The sequence below is a fragment of the Sinohyriopsis cumingii genome, chromosome 13 (genome assembly GCF_028554795.1).
Source record: "Sinohyriopsis cumingii isolate HCF-2022 chromosome 13, ASM2855479v2, whole genome shotgun sequence".
NCBI classification, from domain to species: Eukaryota; Metazoa; Mollusca; class Bivalvia; order Unionida; family Unionidae; genus Sinohyriopsis; species Sinohyriopsis cumingii.
The window spans coordinates 77,313,513-77,330,168 of record NC_142973.1 but is presented as its reverse complement, the minus strand read 5'-3'; the positions used below and the strand labels follow the sequence as shown (position 1 = coordinate 77,330,168).

The following is a 16,656-nucleotide window of genomic DNA, read 5'->3' as shown; positions in this document are numbered from 1 at the left end:
ATGATATACCCATGTATAGATCATATACCGTATTTATCAGATGATATACACATGTATAGATCATATACCGTATTTATCAGATGATATACACATGTATAGCACATATACCATATTTATCAGATGATATACCCATGTATAGATCGTATACCGTATTTATCAGATGATATACCCATGTATAGCACATATACCGTATTTATCAGATGATATACCCATGTATAGATCATATACCATATTTATCAGATGATATACCCATGTATAGCACATATACCATATTTATCGGATGATATACACATGTATAGATCATATACCATATTTATCAGATGATATACCCATGTATAGATCATATACTGTATTTATCAGATGATATACCCATGTATAGATCGTATACCGTATTTATCAGATGATATACCCATGTATAGCACATATACCATATTTATCGGATGATATACACATGTATAGATCATATACCATATTTTTTGGATGATACACCCATGTATAGATCATATACCATATTTATCAGATGATATACCCATGTATAGATCATATACCGTATTTATCAGATGATATACCCATGTCAGTCAAGTGCTAGACAAGACAGTGTATGCCAATCAAGCCATGCAAACAGGCTACCTTTGATCACATGATACATCATTTGAAAATATTACTGGTTGCCATGAAATGAAACTTGTAAAATATTGTGGTGATTGCCATGAGATGAAACTTGTAAAATATTGTGGTGATTGCCATGAAACTTGTAAAATATTGTGGTGATTGCCATGCAACTTGTAAACTATTGTGGTGATTGCCATGAAATGAAACTTGTAAAATATTGTGGTGATTGCCATGAAACTTGTAAAATATTGTGGTGATTGCCATGAAACTTGTAAACTTTTGTGGTGATTGCCATGAAATGAAACTTGTAAAATATTGTGGTGATTGCCATGAAACTTGTAAACTATTGTGGTGGTTGCCATGAAACTTGTAAAATATTGTGGTGATTGCCATGAAACTTGTAAAATATTTTGGTGATTGCCTGTAGATACAAATATCAATTATTTTGCTCATGGGAGAATCTTGTGATTGTAACTACCGGTAATCTCAGTTTTTATTGTGGTATGTATAGTTAATTTGCATTGTTAATTTTTTGTTCATTGTATGGTAGGGGTTATGTAAATGTTATTTTGTAGCTGACCTTGTCCAAATTCAAGTTTGTTGTCTACATTACCAGAAATCTTTGATTTTCTTATACCTGTAAATAGCTAATACAGTGTGATCCTGCTATGACATGGTAGTTGGGAGCCATAGAACCTGACCGTGTTATAGACCGAACCGTGTTTAAAGCAACCAGGTCAGATAGCTGAAGAAAATGATGTATGTACTCCAAAACATTTGCGGGGGGGGGGGGGGGCAGGTAATAAATGCAGACGGTAAAATATGTGTTTCATCGGCACAGTTACCATCTTAAATCGATGCATGTTAAATGAGAAATACACCTGTAGTGAAAACAGAGAAGGCATATATAATAGTTTACTTTATTTAGAGAACCACAAATTGGTACATATCTGTGAATGCTGTGTTAAATATAAATGTCTAATGTACAGCATGAATAGAGTATCAACACCATGTACTCACCCGCGAATCTCATCATATACATTGAATCCACAATACAAGTGATTCCATCGAAAATATGTATACACACAGATTTAAAATATTCAATAATTTTGTCACAGGTCATAATTGGTCTGAAATCAGTGGAAAAACATAGCAGTCACGTAAACAATAATGAAGCACATTTACTTTTCAGTACGTCCCATGTCGCTAAAAGTTAGCTTGCGTTTTAAGCCGCTGTTGGTAGCATTTGTAAGCATAAACCTTTTCCCTGTGAAAAGAAAACTTTCACGGCACAGGTAACATGTTCCAGTCACATTCGAAAATGCAAAAATTCATCAGATTCCATTACTTTTATTTCGGTTTGGTACTGACTTCCTTTGAAGAAAATTTCTTTGTTTCTATTGAAGATTGTAGTCGGCTTTCCTTCATAAAGGGTGCATGCATTATTGAAGTTACCACTGAAGGACAGCTTTGGAGAACCAAACAAATGCCCATTTCTTATTGTGGTGGCAACATCAAATAATTGTATTGCATGATTGAGACTGATTTCTTTTCCATTTGCTGAATATGTTTTCATAACAATCGGTGCTTCAAAGGTAATCTGTTTCCTTTGAAATTTCAGCAAACTATTTCATCTGCGTATATTTTTTAAGGGGAATTGGCCGTTGTTTAGTCTATTCTAGTTACTGTTCCTCCCCGCCTATTGAATAAACCAATAAGTTTTTTTTTTTACATTTTTGGTAGCAGCGTGATGCTGCCTTCCACACATGTGTCAGATGTTTAAGAAAGGTTCAATGGACAATACTTACCATCCACATATAAATGTCAGTCCATGTAAATATATTAATTACTAGCGAGTGGCCAAAAATCCAATGAAAGATAGATTACGAGATAATGCTAGATGTCAAGATAAGCGGATTATGATATAACAGTGCACTGTTTAGATGGTTTGTCAATATGGACAAAGAATTTGTTAATGTAACAATAGATAAATTTTGGTGCATTTTATATCCAGTTTGAGCCTTCCTTTCATGGGGCCTCTGAATTTCTCCACTTTAAACCAAATGCAGGTTTAAACAGGCAACAGTGTCAACAATAACAAAAATTGCCAGATGGTATATTTTGCCACCAGTAAGGAAAAAAACTACAAGTTTGCGACATTGGCGAAGCCTTATGCGATCCCTGAATAAACTTTTTAGTGAATCTTTGTGTACATTATGGTCAATGTGTAAAGATGTATGTATTGATAAATCTTAAAAGTTATTGTCTTAAGATGCACATATGATAAATCTTATGGTCAGTGTCTTAAGACAGACATAGGACAAATCCTGTGGTCATTGTCTTAAGATGGACATAGGACAAATCTTGTGGCCATTGTCTTAAGATGGACATATGATAAATGTTATGGTCATTGTCTTAAGATGGATATAGTACAAATCTAATGTCATAGTCTTAAGATGGACATATGATAAATATAACATTAAGTGTCTTAAGATGGAATATAACAAATCTTATGGTCATTGTCTAAAGATGGACATAGGACAGATCTTGTGGTCATTGTCTTAAGGTGGACATATGATAAATGTTATGGTCAGTGTCTTAAGATGGACATATAAATGTTATGGTCATTGTCTTAAGATGGACATATGATAAATGTTATGGTCACTGTCTTAAGATGGATATAGTACAAATCTAATGTCATAGTCTTAAGATGGACATAAGACAAATCTTATGGTCATTGTCTTAAGATGGATTGGAGGATGATTATGTAAAAAATTGTTCACCATTTGTTGAAAGTTTATTCATATTATGTAAAACTATGATTTTTACTACAGATTTCACATATTGTAAAACCATGATTTTTGCTACAGATTTCATATATTGTAAAACCATGATTTTTGCAGATTTCATGTCATTGACTGGGCAGAAAGATAATAAAATTTTGATATTTGGAAGTAACTTTCATCATGAAATTGCATGTTTCAGAAAAAGTTTTTGAGTGAGCAATAACCATTTTTAGAAACTTTCTTTTGTTTTTGATGAAGCCAGTACATGGCAAACCATCACCTTTCATATGTCTTTGTGTTTATTTGTATCTTTTTGACACAGAGCATTTTCATTAAACTTGAAAAATAAAAGAGACATGGAATATTATTTAATTGGTGATAAGCATGTTAAAAGATTCCAAAATGGCAACATTTGCTGCAGATTGACTTTTTCTAACACTTTTTCAGACTGGAGACCCTGATGGATGAGCTCAATGAATTCTTCAGTAAGAAAATGAAGGAGATTTCACGTCCCAAGTATGCTTCAGGAGTGTTTTGTGTAGCCCAGTTTAGCAAAGATAATCGGTATGTTTGCGTATTTCTTACCATGTTGGGTTGTAATTTTCATAATGATTCACATGCTTTCATGGGGGATTAATTTGACATGTACTCACACACTTTAATGGGGATAATGTGATAATGTACTCACACTTCAATGGGGATAATATGATATGTACTCACACACTTTAATGGGCATAATGTGATATGTACTCACTTGTGGATGACATGTTTTATCCTCACACACTTCTATTGGGATAATGTGATATATATACATATATAGCATTAATGGGGATAATGTGATTTGTACTCACACACTTTAATGGAGGATAATATTATATGGACTCACACTTTAATGGAGGATAATATTATATGTACTCACACACTTTAATGGGGAAAAATGTGATTTGTACTCACACACTTTAATGGGAGATAATATGATTTGTAATTGCACACTTTCATGGGGGATAATCTGATATGTACTCACACTTTAATGGTGTATATTATTATATCTACTCACTTTAATGGGGGATAGTATTATATGTACTCACAGACTTTAATGGGGGATAATGTGATTTGTACATGCACACTTGAATGGGGTTCATATGATTTGTACTTACACACATTAATAGGGATAATGTGATTTGTACTCACATGCTTTAATGGTGGATACTGTGATTTGTACTTGCACACTTTTATGGGGATACTATGATATGTATTTGCATACTTTGATGGTGGATAATATATTATGTACTCACACTTTAATGGGGGATGATATATGTACTCACACAGTAATGGGAGATAATGTGATTTGTACTCACACATTTTAATGGGGGATAATGTGATTTGTACTCACAATGTAATGGGGATGTGATTTATACTTACACACTTTAATGGGGGATAATGTGATTTTGTACTCACATTTAATGGGGATACTATTATATGTACTCACACACTTTAATGGGGATAGTGATATTTGTACTCAAACTTTAATGTGGATAATGTGATATATACTCACATTAATAGGGATAATGGGGGACAATATATGTACTCACACTTTAATGGGGATATGATATGTACTTATGCACTTTAATGGGGGATATTATGTGTACTCAATCACTTTAATGGGAGATAATGTGATTTGTACTTGTACAGTTTAATGGGGATAATGTGATATGTACTTGCACACATTAATGGGGATAATGTGATTTGTACTCACACACTGTAGTGGGGGATAATATGATATGTACTAACACACTTTAATGGGGGATATTATGTGTACTCAATCACTTTAGTGGGAGATAATGTGATTTGTACTTGTACAGTTTAATGGGGATAATGTGATATGTACTTGCACACATTAATGGGGATAATGTGATTTGTACTCACACACTAGTGGGGGATAATATGATATATACTAACACACTTTAATGGGGGATAATATGATATGTACTCACACACTTTAATGGGAGAAAATGTGATTTGTACTCACACTGTAATGGGGATAATGTGAGTTGTACTCGCACTTTAATGGGGGATAGTATGATATTTACTCACATCTTAATGGGGGATATAATATGTACTCACACACATTAATGGGGGATAATGTGATTTGTATGCACACACTTTAATTGGGATAATTGGATATGTACTCACATTAATGGGGATAATGTGATGTGTACTCACTTTAATGGGGGATACTGTGATTTGTACTTGCACACTTTAATGGGGATATTGTGATATGTACTCACACACATTAATGGGGATAATGTGATTTGTACTAACACACTTTAGTGGGGGATAATATATGTACTCACACACTTTATGGGGCTCTCATCAGTTATTATGTACTTTTGAGAGAGTGACATACGCAAGGTGAAGTTGTTTGCATTTAAAACATGAACAGTGGAGAGAATGTTGGCATACCTCTATGCTACTTTAATGTAATGTGGCCAACATTTCTTTGGATATTGTACTTTTTGAAATTGTACATGATCTAAGGGCACTGCTAACTATAATGACTGCTCCCTTGTGCTAAACAAATCAGCCTGTATTAGTCTAAAGTACACTATCTGTAGCAGCTATTAAAATAGGGAAAATTAATTTTACCAGACTAGTCAGTTCTAGCTTCTGAAAGGGCAATGAATTATCAAATATAAAAAATGTAAAAAAACAATTATTGACTCTTTTTTTTCCATACAATTTACCTCTTAAGTTCAGGAAGTGAAGCTAGCACTTTTTTGAATGGTGCACATCTGGAGTAAGACCATGCTGTATACTCTATAACCCATATTACACCCATCAGTCTTACACCAAAGTAAAGGGAATTAAAGGTTCTTTGAACTATACCTAAGATATACAAGGTCTTTTTTAAATAACCAATATAACCAGTGAGGAAAGCTGGGGAAATTCTTTTGCTTTAAAATGCTAACCCTATGCAGAAATATGAAGCTGTAGAGTGCCACTTTAGTCGGAATAATATGATATATACTCACACACTTGAATGGGGGATAATATTATATGTACTCACACACTTTAATGGGGATAATGTGATTTATACTCACACACTTTAATGGGGGATACTATTATATGTACTCACACACTTTAATGGGGATAATATTATATGTACTCACACACTTTAATGTGGATAATGTGATTTATAGTCACACACTTTAATGGGATATAATATTATATGTACTCAACACACTTTAATGGGGATAATGTGATTTATACTCACACACTTTAATGGGGGATACTATTATATGTACTCACACACTTTAATGGGGATAATATTATATGTACTCACACACTTTAATGTGGATAATGTGATTTATAGTCACACACTTTAATGGGCTATAATATTATATGTACTCAACACACTTTAATGGGGATAATGTGATTTATACTCACACACTTTAATGGGGGATACTATTATATGTACTCACACACTTTAATGGGGATAATATTATATGTACTCACACACTTTAATGGGGATAATGTGATTTATAGTCACACACTTTAATGGGGGATAATATTATATGTACTCACACTTTAATGGGGATAATATGATTTATACTCACACACTTTAATGGGGGATACTATTATATGTACTCACACACTTTAATGATGATAATATATGTACTCACACACTTTAATGGGGATAATGTGATTTATACTCACACACTTTATTGGGGTATACTATTATATGTACTCACACACTTTAATGGGGATAATATTATATGTACTCACACACTTTAATGGTGCTAATGTGATTTATACTCACACATTTTAATGGGGGATACTATTATATGTACTCGCACACTTTAATGGGAATAATGTGATACGTGCTCATGCTTTGGGGGGATACTGTGTTATGTACTTAAACACTTTACTGGGGGATAATGTGTTAATTACTTGCACTCTTTAGTGGGGATAATGTAATATGTACTCACACATTTTAGTAGGGGGTAATATGAAATGTAATAGCTTTAGGTCTAATATGATATTTACACACATTTTAATGGGGGTTATTGTGATTGGTACTCACACTCTAGTGGGGGATAATGTGATATGCACTCAAACACTTTAGTGGGGACAATGTGATAATTATTCATATACTCTAGTGGGGAATAGTGTGATATGTTCTTAACACTTTAGTGGGGGATTGTGTGATATGTACCCAAATATTTTAGTTGGGGATAATGTGATATGTACTATGACATATGTACTCACACACTTTAGTTGGGGATTGTGTGATATGTACTCAAATATTTTAGTGGGGGATAGTGTGATATGTACTCAAATACTTGTGTGGGTGATAATGTGATATGTACTCACTCTTTAGAGGGGAATTAGGTGATACCATCGATAAGACTGTCCATCCATCCATAGTAGGAAGATTGATCATGTAAGTGACAGCTTACGTATTATTGTTCCTGGGTCAATGTGTGTGTGTGTGTGTGAGTGCATATGCAAGTGATGATTTACAATATTGGGCTATTGCAGTTTTCAGTGTAAGAGAATTTAGTGGCAGATAAATTGTGTTTAAGTCACAGGCAGACAACATGGATTTTTATGGTTGTGTATGTCTGTTGGCTGTTATTCCTGCCACGTGTTAATGTCCCCAAATGACTTGATATCAGCTTGATTAAGTCAGGCATGCATAATAATCTCTCTTCCTACAGAAACCTATCACTTTAGAAACAGGTTGACTTTCTGACACTGAATTGGGTATTGTTCTATGACAGTTACCAGCTGTGGATAATAATCTCTCTATGTACTGACATTAGCAGTTTAGGACTGGCTAATACCAGATGTCACAGTCACTGTAAAAGACAGGTTGACTTTCTGACACTAGATTGGGTATTGTTGTCCAATGACAGTTTCCAGCCATGTGTAATAATCTCTCTTTGTTCTAAGATTAGCTGTTCAGGGCTGGCTTATGTCAGATGTTACACATGATGTAAGAGGCAGGTTAACTTTCTGACACAAAGATGGCTGTTGTCAGGCAAAAATTATCATTAGGAACATATCTTAATTTGAAATAATGACATTCTCTATTGGCATCATTCTTATACTTATTAAAAGTGTCAAAGGTTTGAATGTAACATATTTCATTATGTCACAAAATTCAGTGAATATTTATGTCATATTTTGAAGTAGCATTGGTCAGGAGAGGCAACAGCAACTGTATTGTCAAGAAAGTTGGTCATAGAATTATTATTTGTAGACAGTTGGTCATAGAATTATCATTTTTAGACAATGCAACAAAGCTTGGATTCAGTGCATTTATCGTGTTCTGGTCTCAGGAATGGAAAACAAATGTGAAGTTGCTAAAAATAAAACTTTTTGATTCATAAACAGTTTTGAACTAAGATTTAGAATTCACCAATCTGTTTTGTTAAGTTTTGGGATAGTAATTTTGGAAAATAGTCAAACAACTCTTCCTAAACGAATATCAGACCATCTTCATTAGAAGCAGCAATTATAACTTTGAAGTACCAAGAGTAAATAGTGTGCCCTCTACAGTCTTTAATTACAGTGCAGTCAAAGATTGGAAAACCTTACGTCGTAAACAGATAGCCATATTGACATTTGGTTTCTACCCAGAGATGACTTACATTGTCTATTGAAATTGGTTCCAGTCAAACATCAACATGAGCCTCCCATAGCAGTCATCTTTTAATTGCTATTCTTCCAGAATTTATTGTCTTCTTGACATGACTTCTAACGATATCTTAAGTGAAAATGATGACATTAAATGTGGCAACCATGGTGACCACCTTGGAAAATCTTGTTATTGCTACACCTTAATGGATGGTCATATTGATATGGCACCATGGCTGCCATCTTAAAAAGCTTGATGTCACTAATGCTTCTGAATTTATGGTTTTATTGGCATGGGGTTTTCACTGAAAGTCTTGCCACAGCAACAATCTTGAAAATCTTTTTATGGTTACTCTGCTTGAATTAATAATCAAATTGACATGAATGTTTCACTGAAAGACTTTTTACAATGTCTAGCTTGAATTTAATGTTTAATGAAATTGAGCCCCACAGACATCCAGTATGACTTTAAAATGGTGCTATTTGGACAATCTTTTTATAGCTACTATTCCAGAGTCACAGTAACATGTTGTTTATCCTAAAAGACATTGTTTGATGTGCAGTAGTTGGTCCTCAGTGTCAATCAGACCAACAGTATGGCCACCATAGTAGCCATCATTAATATCTTCCTATAGCTTCTTCTAAAAAGATGGTCCTGTCGATATGGTCCTCCTGAGCAGATAGTTCTATAGATATGGTCATTCTTTACAGATGGTTCTATAGATACGGTCATCCTGAAAAGATGGTCATTTATACAAAGTCTACCTGAACAGATAATCCTTCTGATCAGATGGTCCTATAGACATGGTCCTCCTCTCCTTCTGAGCAGATTGTCCAATAAATACAGCCATCCTGAATAGATGGTCCTATAGACAGGATCATCCTGAACAGATGGTACTATAGATAGGGTCATCTGGAACAGCTGGTCCTAAAGATATGGTCCTCATGTCATTCTGAGCATACGGTCCTGTTGAGATGGTCCTACAGATAGGGTCATTCAAAAAACCTCGTCCATAGACAGGATCACCCTGAACAGATGGCCCTATAGATATGGGCCTCTTGAAAAGATGGTCTTGTAGACATCCTCCAGGTCCTCCAGAACAGATGGTCCTTCTGATCCAATGGTCCTACAGATGTGGTTCTTCAGAACAGATGGTCCTATAGGCTTGGGGATTTCATTGAAAGATTTTATCATACCTAATTGGTCCTAAGTGAAAATGATGCCATTGGAACCTGCCAAAATTTGAAAAATCTCATAACAATTACTTCTAAATAAATGGCCACACTAACGTTTTTTTAAAAAGCCAAGAAAACACTTCAGTTTAGCAGTATATTCATATAATAAAATGCTTTGTGTTTGATATTATTTAATATCAGCATATTACAGTATGAATTTGCTGACTTTTCCTAAGAATAGATGGTTTTCATAATCAGGAATTTAAAATGAATAAAGGATATACAGTTTTATTAGATTCCTGGAAATTCTTTTCAGTCAGTATAACATCAGTCCTGTGTCCTGGGTGAGTGAAATCTGTTGTCATGTCTGAGAGAGAACATTGGTACTTTGACTTCTGTTCTTTATATTTTTTATTTGTAGCTCAGTGTCTAAAAAGAGATTTTATTCATTTTATGATGTGAATTTTCAGCCATTTTCATAATGGTTGAATTTGAAGTAAACGTGAGATTTACATCAAACTGTGCTCAGCAAACATACATCTGTATTCGGTTAGTCAACATACAACTGTATTCGGTTAGTCAACATACACCTGGACTCGGTTAGTCAAAATACAACTGTATTCAGTTAGTCAACATACAACTGTATTTGTTTAGTCAGCATACAACTGTATTCAGTTAGTCAACATGCAGCTGTATTCGGTTAGTCAACATACACTGTATTCGGTTAGTCAACATAGAACTACATTCGGTTAGTCAGCATACAGCTGTACTCAGATAGTCAACATAAAGCTATAGAATGATAACTAAAGTTTATTACTAAATTATTTAGTCAAAAAAGTACAAAACAGAAACATTTCTTTTCATGCTTTAACTGCATTGAACCAGAAACTAGTAATTCTAAAGTACTGATTATGAATGAGGTGAGATTATCACACCTTTCTTACTGGCATAATTGTAATATCTTTGTGTTTTACTCAGTTAATGAATGGCATGTGATTATCATGCTTTTGTTACCTGGCACCTTGTTTTTGTTTTTATGCCCTTGTTATTTAAATGTCTAACCGAGTCCAGGTGTATGTTGACTTATTTAAATGTCTGTGGTCTAAGGTTGACATTGCCCGGGGTGGGAGTGGGAGATAAGCGCCCCAATCCTCCAAAATGCCCCATACGGCCTGCGTCTCTTATTGCCTCTGTCAACTAAAATCCAGCTCCTGGCCTTCGCGAGTGGCTTAGATTTGAAGCCCGGCAGACCATGTTTTCTACTAACAGGAGAAGGGGTGAAGGCGGCCCACTGGCGCCTTAAAACCAGTTGCTTCGGGTAGATGGGACTCGTAAACCTTGGATGGTAGCTCATCTAGGAGAAGGAAAACTCCAATTCCAAACCTCTGCTGCCTTGTGGCTATACCCACTCATGGGAAAGGCTAAGGGAGTAAACCCCGACAGAAAATCCGGAGATGGAGTCCCTAAGGCAGTATGACATTGACTTCAACATCATTCCGGCAACTCCTGCGACGCCGTTGGTGCCAAGCTGTATCGGCATTCGTCGTTCCCTTGGGCACACCAGCTGCGTGGAGAGGGGGGATCTGCTGCATGGGCAACAGCTGATTCTCCATACCACCCTGCCCAGGCTTCATAGCTCCACTGGAGAGGACACTCCAGCGTCGTCGTACGGCGTCGGCACAACACGAGAAGTAGCAGTTTACCGGTTCTAAGTCAAAGCTCGATTGGCGTAGAGCTTGGCGCCAGGGGTTACTTCTGATGGGCAGCCCCCAGTCAGTAAGGTGCTGCCCGCCATGGCCTGCCTGCTTCACTGGGTGCGTGGAGCTTAGAGAACCATCTCGACAAGTGGGCCACAAAACTCTGCACCAGGAAAGACTAAAAGAAGAAATGAAAAGACTCCAACTCTTCGTTTTGCAACCTGGAACATCAGGACCATGTGTCCTGGATTGACCACTGACCTACAGCAGATCGATGATGCACGGAAGACTGCCGTCATTGACAGAGAACTCTCCCAATTGAACATCGACATTGCCTACCTCCAGGAGACCCGACTGGCTGACAGCGGCACCATCAGGGAAGCCAATTACACATTCTTTTGGCAGGGGAAGCCCTTGGATGAACCTAGGCAGCATGGTGTAGGCTTTGCCATCAAGAACACGCTAATCGCCTTCATTGAACCTCCATCATCAGGTACTGAGAGAATCCTTGCCCTCCGGCTGTCAACATCCTTAGGCCCGGTCAACATCTTCAGTGTGTACGCCCCAACCCTCTACTCCACCTACAAGGAGAAAGACAAGTTTTATGAGGCTCTGGATCAGGCAATATCCAGTATCCCCAACAATGAAAGCCTTTACTTACTAGGAGACTTAGAGTGGGAGCTGACCATGAGGCCTGGTCCACCTGTCTCGGCTTTTACGGAAGGGGCAAGATCAACGAGAATGGTCAGCGACTGCTGGAGATGTGCTGCTCCCACAGCCTATGTGTGACAAACACTTTCTTCAAATGCAAGGAGATCCACCAGGTGTCGTGGAGACACCCACGTTCACGCCACTGGCACCAGCTAGACCTCGTCATTACCAGGCGTGCAGAACTGGCCAGTGTCCTCCTTACCCGCAGCTACCACAGTGCCGATTGTGACACGGACCATTCCCTCGTGGCCAGCAAGGTGCGAATATTACCCAAGAAGCTGCACCACGCCAAGAAGAAGGGTCACCCACGTATCAACACCTACTGTGCAAGCAACCCAGAGAAAACACAGCAGTTCATCAGCAAACTGAAGGAAGCCCTCACCAAAGTGACACCTGATGACACCATTGATTCCAAGTGGTCCCATATCCGTGACTCTGTGTACAATTCAGCCATCACAGCTTACGGGAAGAGGGAGCGAAAGAATGTCGACTGGCATGAGGCAAACTGGGAGGAGATGGAGCCCGTGACTGAGGCAAAGAGGAAAGCCCTCCTGGCATACAAGGCTGCACCTAGCCCCAGAACACTACAAGCCCTCAGGATTGCAAGGAGTAACGCCCCCAGAAGACCGCCCGCCGCTGTGCCAACACCTACTGGCTGAACCTTTGCAACAGTATATAGACAGCTGCTGACACCGGGGATACAAGAGGAATGTATGAGGGTATCAAAAAAGCGACAGGCCCCCCCAGCTACAAGACCGCCCCCCTCAAGTCCAAGACGGGCGAAGTCATCACAGACCAGGGGAAACAACTGCAGTGATGGGTTGAGCACTATCTCGAGCTATATGCAACCCAAAACAATGTCACTGGAACTGCCCTGGACGCCATTCCAGACCTGCCTGTCATGGAGGAGCTAGACACACAGCCCACCCTGGAAGAGCTCGGAAAAGCCATCGATTGCCTTGCCTGTGGGAAGGCTCCTGGAAGCGACGGCATTCCGCCTGAAGTCCTCAAGAGCGGAAAACCAGCACTGCTCCAGCCCCTACACACACTCCTCTGCCTTTGCTGGGAACAGGGATACATCCCACAGGACATGCGTGATGCCAACATCATCACTTTGTACAAAAACAAAGGAGACCGTAGCGACTGCAACAACTATCGGGGCATCTCCCTCCTCAGCATCGTCGGAAAGGCCTTCGCCCGTGTTGCCTTGGCACGCTTGCAGATCCTAGCCTTCCGCGTCTACCCAGAATCCCAGTGTGGATTTCGAGCCGGCAGGTCAACTGTAGACATGATCTTCTCACTACGTCAGCTGCAGGAGAAGTGTCGCGAGCAGCGGATGCCCCTCTACATTGCCTTCATAGACCTGACGAAGGCGTTTGACATGGTTAGTCGGAGTGGACTCTTCAGACTCCTGCAGAAGATCGGCTGCCCCCCACGTCTGCTTGCTGTCATTATGTCGTTCCACGAGAACATGCACAGCACAGTGTGCTTCAATGGCGCAACATCTGAAGCATTCCCAGTCGTTAGCGGAGTCAAACAAGGCTGTGTCCTTGCACCGACGCTCTTTGCCATCTTCTTCTCCATGCTTCTCCAGTACGCATTCAAGGACTGCAGCGAGGGAGTGTACATCCATACCAGGGCTGACGGCAAGCTGTTCAACATCGCCCGTCTCCGTGCTAAGACTAAAGTCACAGAGGTACTCATCCGTGAATTGCTCTTTGCCGACGATGCAGTCTTGACATCACACACGGAAGATGGACTTCAGCAGCTGGTATGCTGCCTCTCCCATGCATGTAAGGAATTTGGACTGACCATCAGTTTGAAGAAAACAAATGTCATGGCACAGAACACAGACTCCCCTCCCTCTGTCTCCATCGATGGGTACAATTTGGAAGTTGTCGAGAACTTCACATACCTCGGGTCTAACATCTCCAGCTCACTCTCCATTGATTCTGAGGTGGGCGGCAGGATTGCCAAGGCAGCAGCAGTGATGGCCAGACTTAACCAGAGGGTCTGGAACAACCCCAACCTCACAGAGAAGACCAAACTGCGTGTCTACCAAGCGTGCGTGCTCAGCTCACTTCTCTACAGCAGCGAAACATGGACCACCTATGCAAGACACGAGAGGAAACTCAACAGCTTCCACCTGAGATGTCTGCGGCGCATTCTGCACATCCAGTGGCAGGACAAAGTACCCAACACAGAGGTTCTAGAACGCGCCAACATGAACAGCATGTTCTCCATACTCAGCGAGAGGCGCCTTCGCTGGCTCGGCCATGTCAAGAGAATGGACCCAGGTCGCATTCCCAAGGACCTGTTATATGGGGAGTTAGCAGAAGGTGCACGACCAACTGGACGACCACATCTGCGCTACAAAGATGTTTGCAAGAAGGATATGAAGACAGCAAACATCAATGTCAACGACTGGGAGAGCTGTGCAAACAACCGTTCCAGCTGGCGTCTAGCTGTCAGGCAGGGAGTTCAAAACGCAGAGGAAAAGAGAAGAATAAAGCAAGCTGAAAAGAGAGCTAAAAAGAAGGATAAGCAAAAGCGTACTTTGGAGCTATGCCATCGTCTCTCGTAGACGGACGGATGCCAAGATTTAAATGTCTGCCATTGTTCGTCAGGCTTCAGTGCACCAGGTGATAAAAACATTATATTTAAGCAAATCATCTATGGTGGACCACATATATCAGATGCTGTAGGCAATTAAATGTTACAACAAAGTCTTTAGAATACATATCAATTAGGAATTTGCTGGGGAAATTAAAAATTAAAAGAAAACCATGCATCCAGTAATGTAATAAATTATCTTTCCTTATTTTAGAACTTTGAAATGTTTGGTTTTTCACTGTTTGAGAATTTTTTTGTTCCAAGAGTATATAATGAAAATGATAAGATGTATATTGATTAAATCATATTTTTAATTATTTATTGACATAAAATTTGGCACCAGAAGCTATTAACTACTTAATAATCATTAGAATTACAACTGGGAATTTTGTTTTGACATCCAGATGTTTTTATTCAGCAACCAGAATTTTCCTGGCAGGTTTTCCAGTGGCCATCCATGCTTTTGAACAAATATTTCCAACTCTTGTACCAAATCAGCATCTTGGAACATTATTTTCTGTATTTATTTTTTTGCTCTGCTCATCAAAGACCTGAAGAACTTGTAGGATTATGGGAGAGTCTGTTGTCCATCCTGCCTTTTGTTCAAATTTATTATAGCTACTCTAAAGAAAGTACTTGGAACATCACCATGAAACTTTACACACATATTCATCCCATTAGACTATGTTGCTGCTCACCCATTCAGCATGGCCACTACAGTGGCCATTATGAAATCATGTTATCGATACTTCTGCTGAATGGATGGTCATATCAGCAATATAGTTGTGGGGTTTTCACTTAAAAACTTCTTATGAAGCCTAGTTGGTTTTAAGTGATATCCAACATGGCTGCCACAGTGGCCATATTGAAAAATCTTGTTGCTACTTCTCATGAATGGGTTGCCATATTGACATCAGGTTTTCTGCAGAAGACCTTTTATGACATCTAGTTGGTCATAAATGAAAATGGTGCCAAGCTGATATCCATTATGACCACCACTATCTTGAAAATTTTGTTATCACTAATCCTCTTGAATGGATGGTTTTATCAAAATGGGGTTTTACTAAAATACTTGTTATGATGTCTACTTGGTCCTAATTGAAAATATTGCTGATATGATGTCCAATATGGCTTCCACAGTGGCCATCTTGAAAATCTTGTTATCGCTACACCTCCTGAATGAAATTCAATATTGCCATTTTGTTTTCACCAGAAGACTTCTTTTGATATACAGTTGGTCCAAAGTGAAAATGGTTTCAATCTGATGTCCAGTATGGCCACCACAATATTTGTATTACTACTACTCCTGAATGGATGGTCATGTCAGCATCACGATTTTACCAAACACAATTTTGTGATGTCTAGTTGGTTCTAATGGTGCCATTCAGACATTCAACATGCCTGCCTCCGTAGTAATC

At 38.6% G+C, this 16,656-nt stretch overlaps 1 protein-coding gene across 9 annotated transcripts in view; it reads left to right on the top strand.

Moving 5' to 3' along the window:
- The window catches only part of LOC149785854 (uncharacterized), a 305,885-nt gene that overhangs the window by 174,382 nt on the left and 114,847 nt on the right, over positions 1–16,656 (top strand). For all 9 annotated transcript variants that reach the window (XR_016425467.1, XM_089979816.1, XM_089979814.1 and 6 more), the window contains one exon: positions 3,846–3,962. Coding sequence is in view for 8 of the 9 variants with exons in the window: in XM_089979816.1 (XP_089835942.1) it covers positions 3,846–3,962 (117 nt within the window). In the remaining variant the exon portion in view is untranslated. The remainder of the gene's footprint in view (positions 1–3,845; positions 3,963–16,656) is intronic.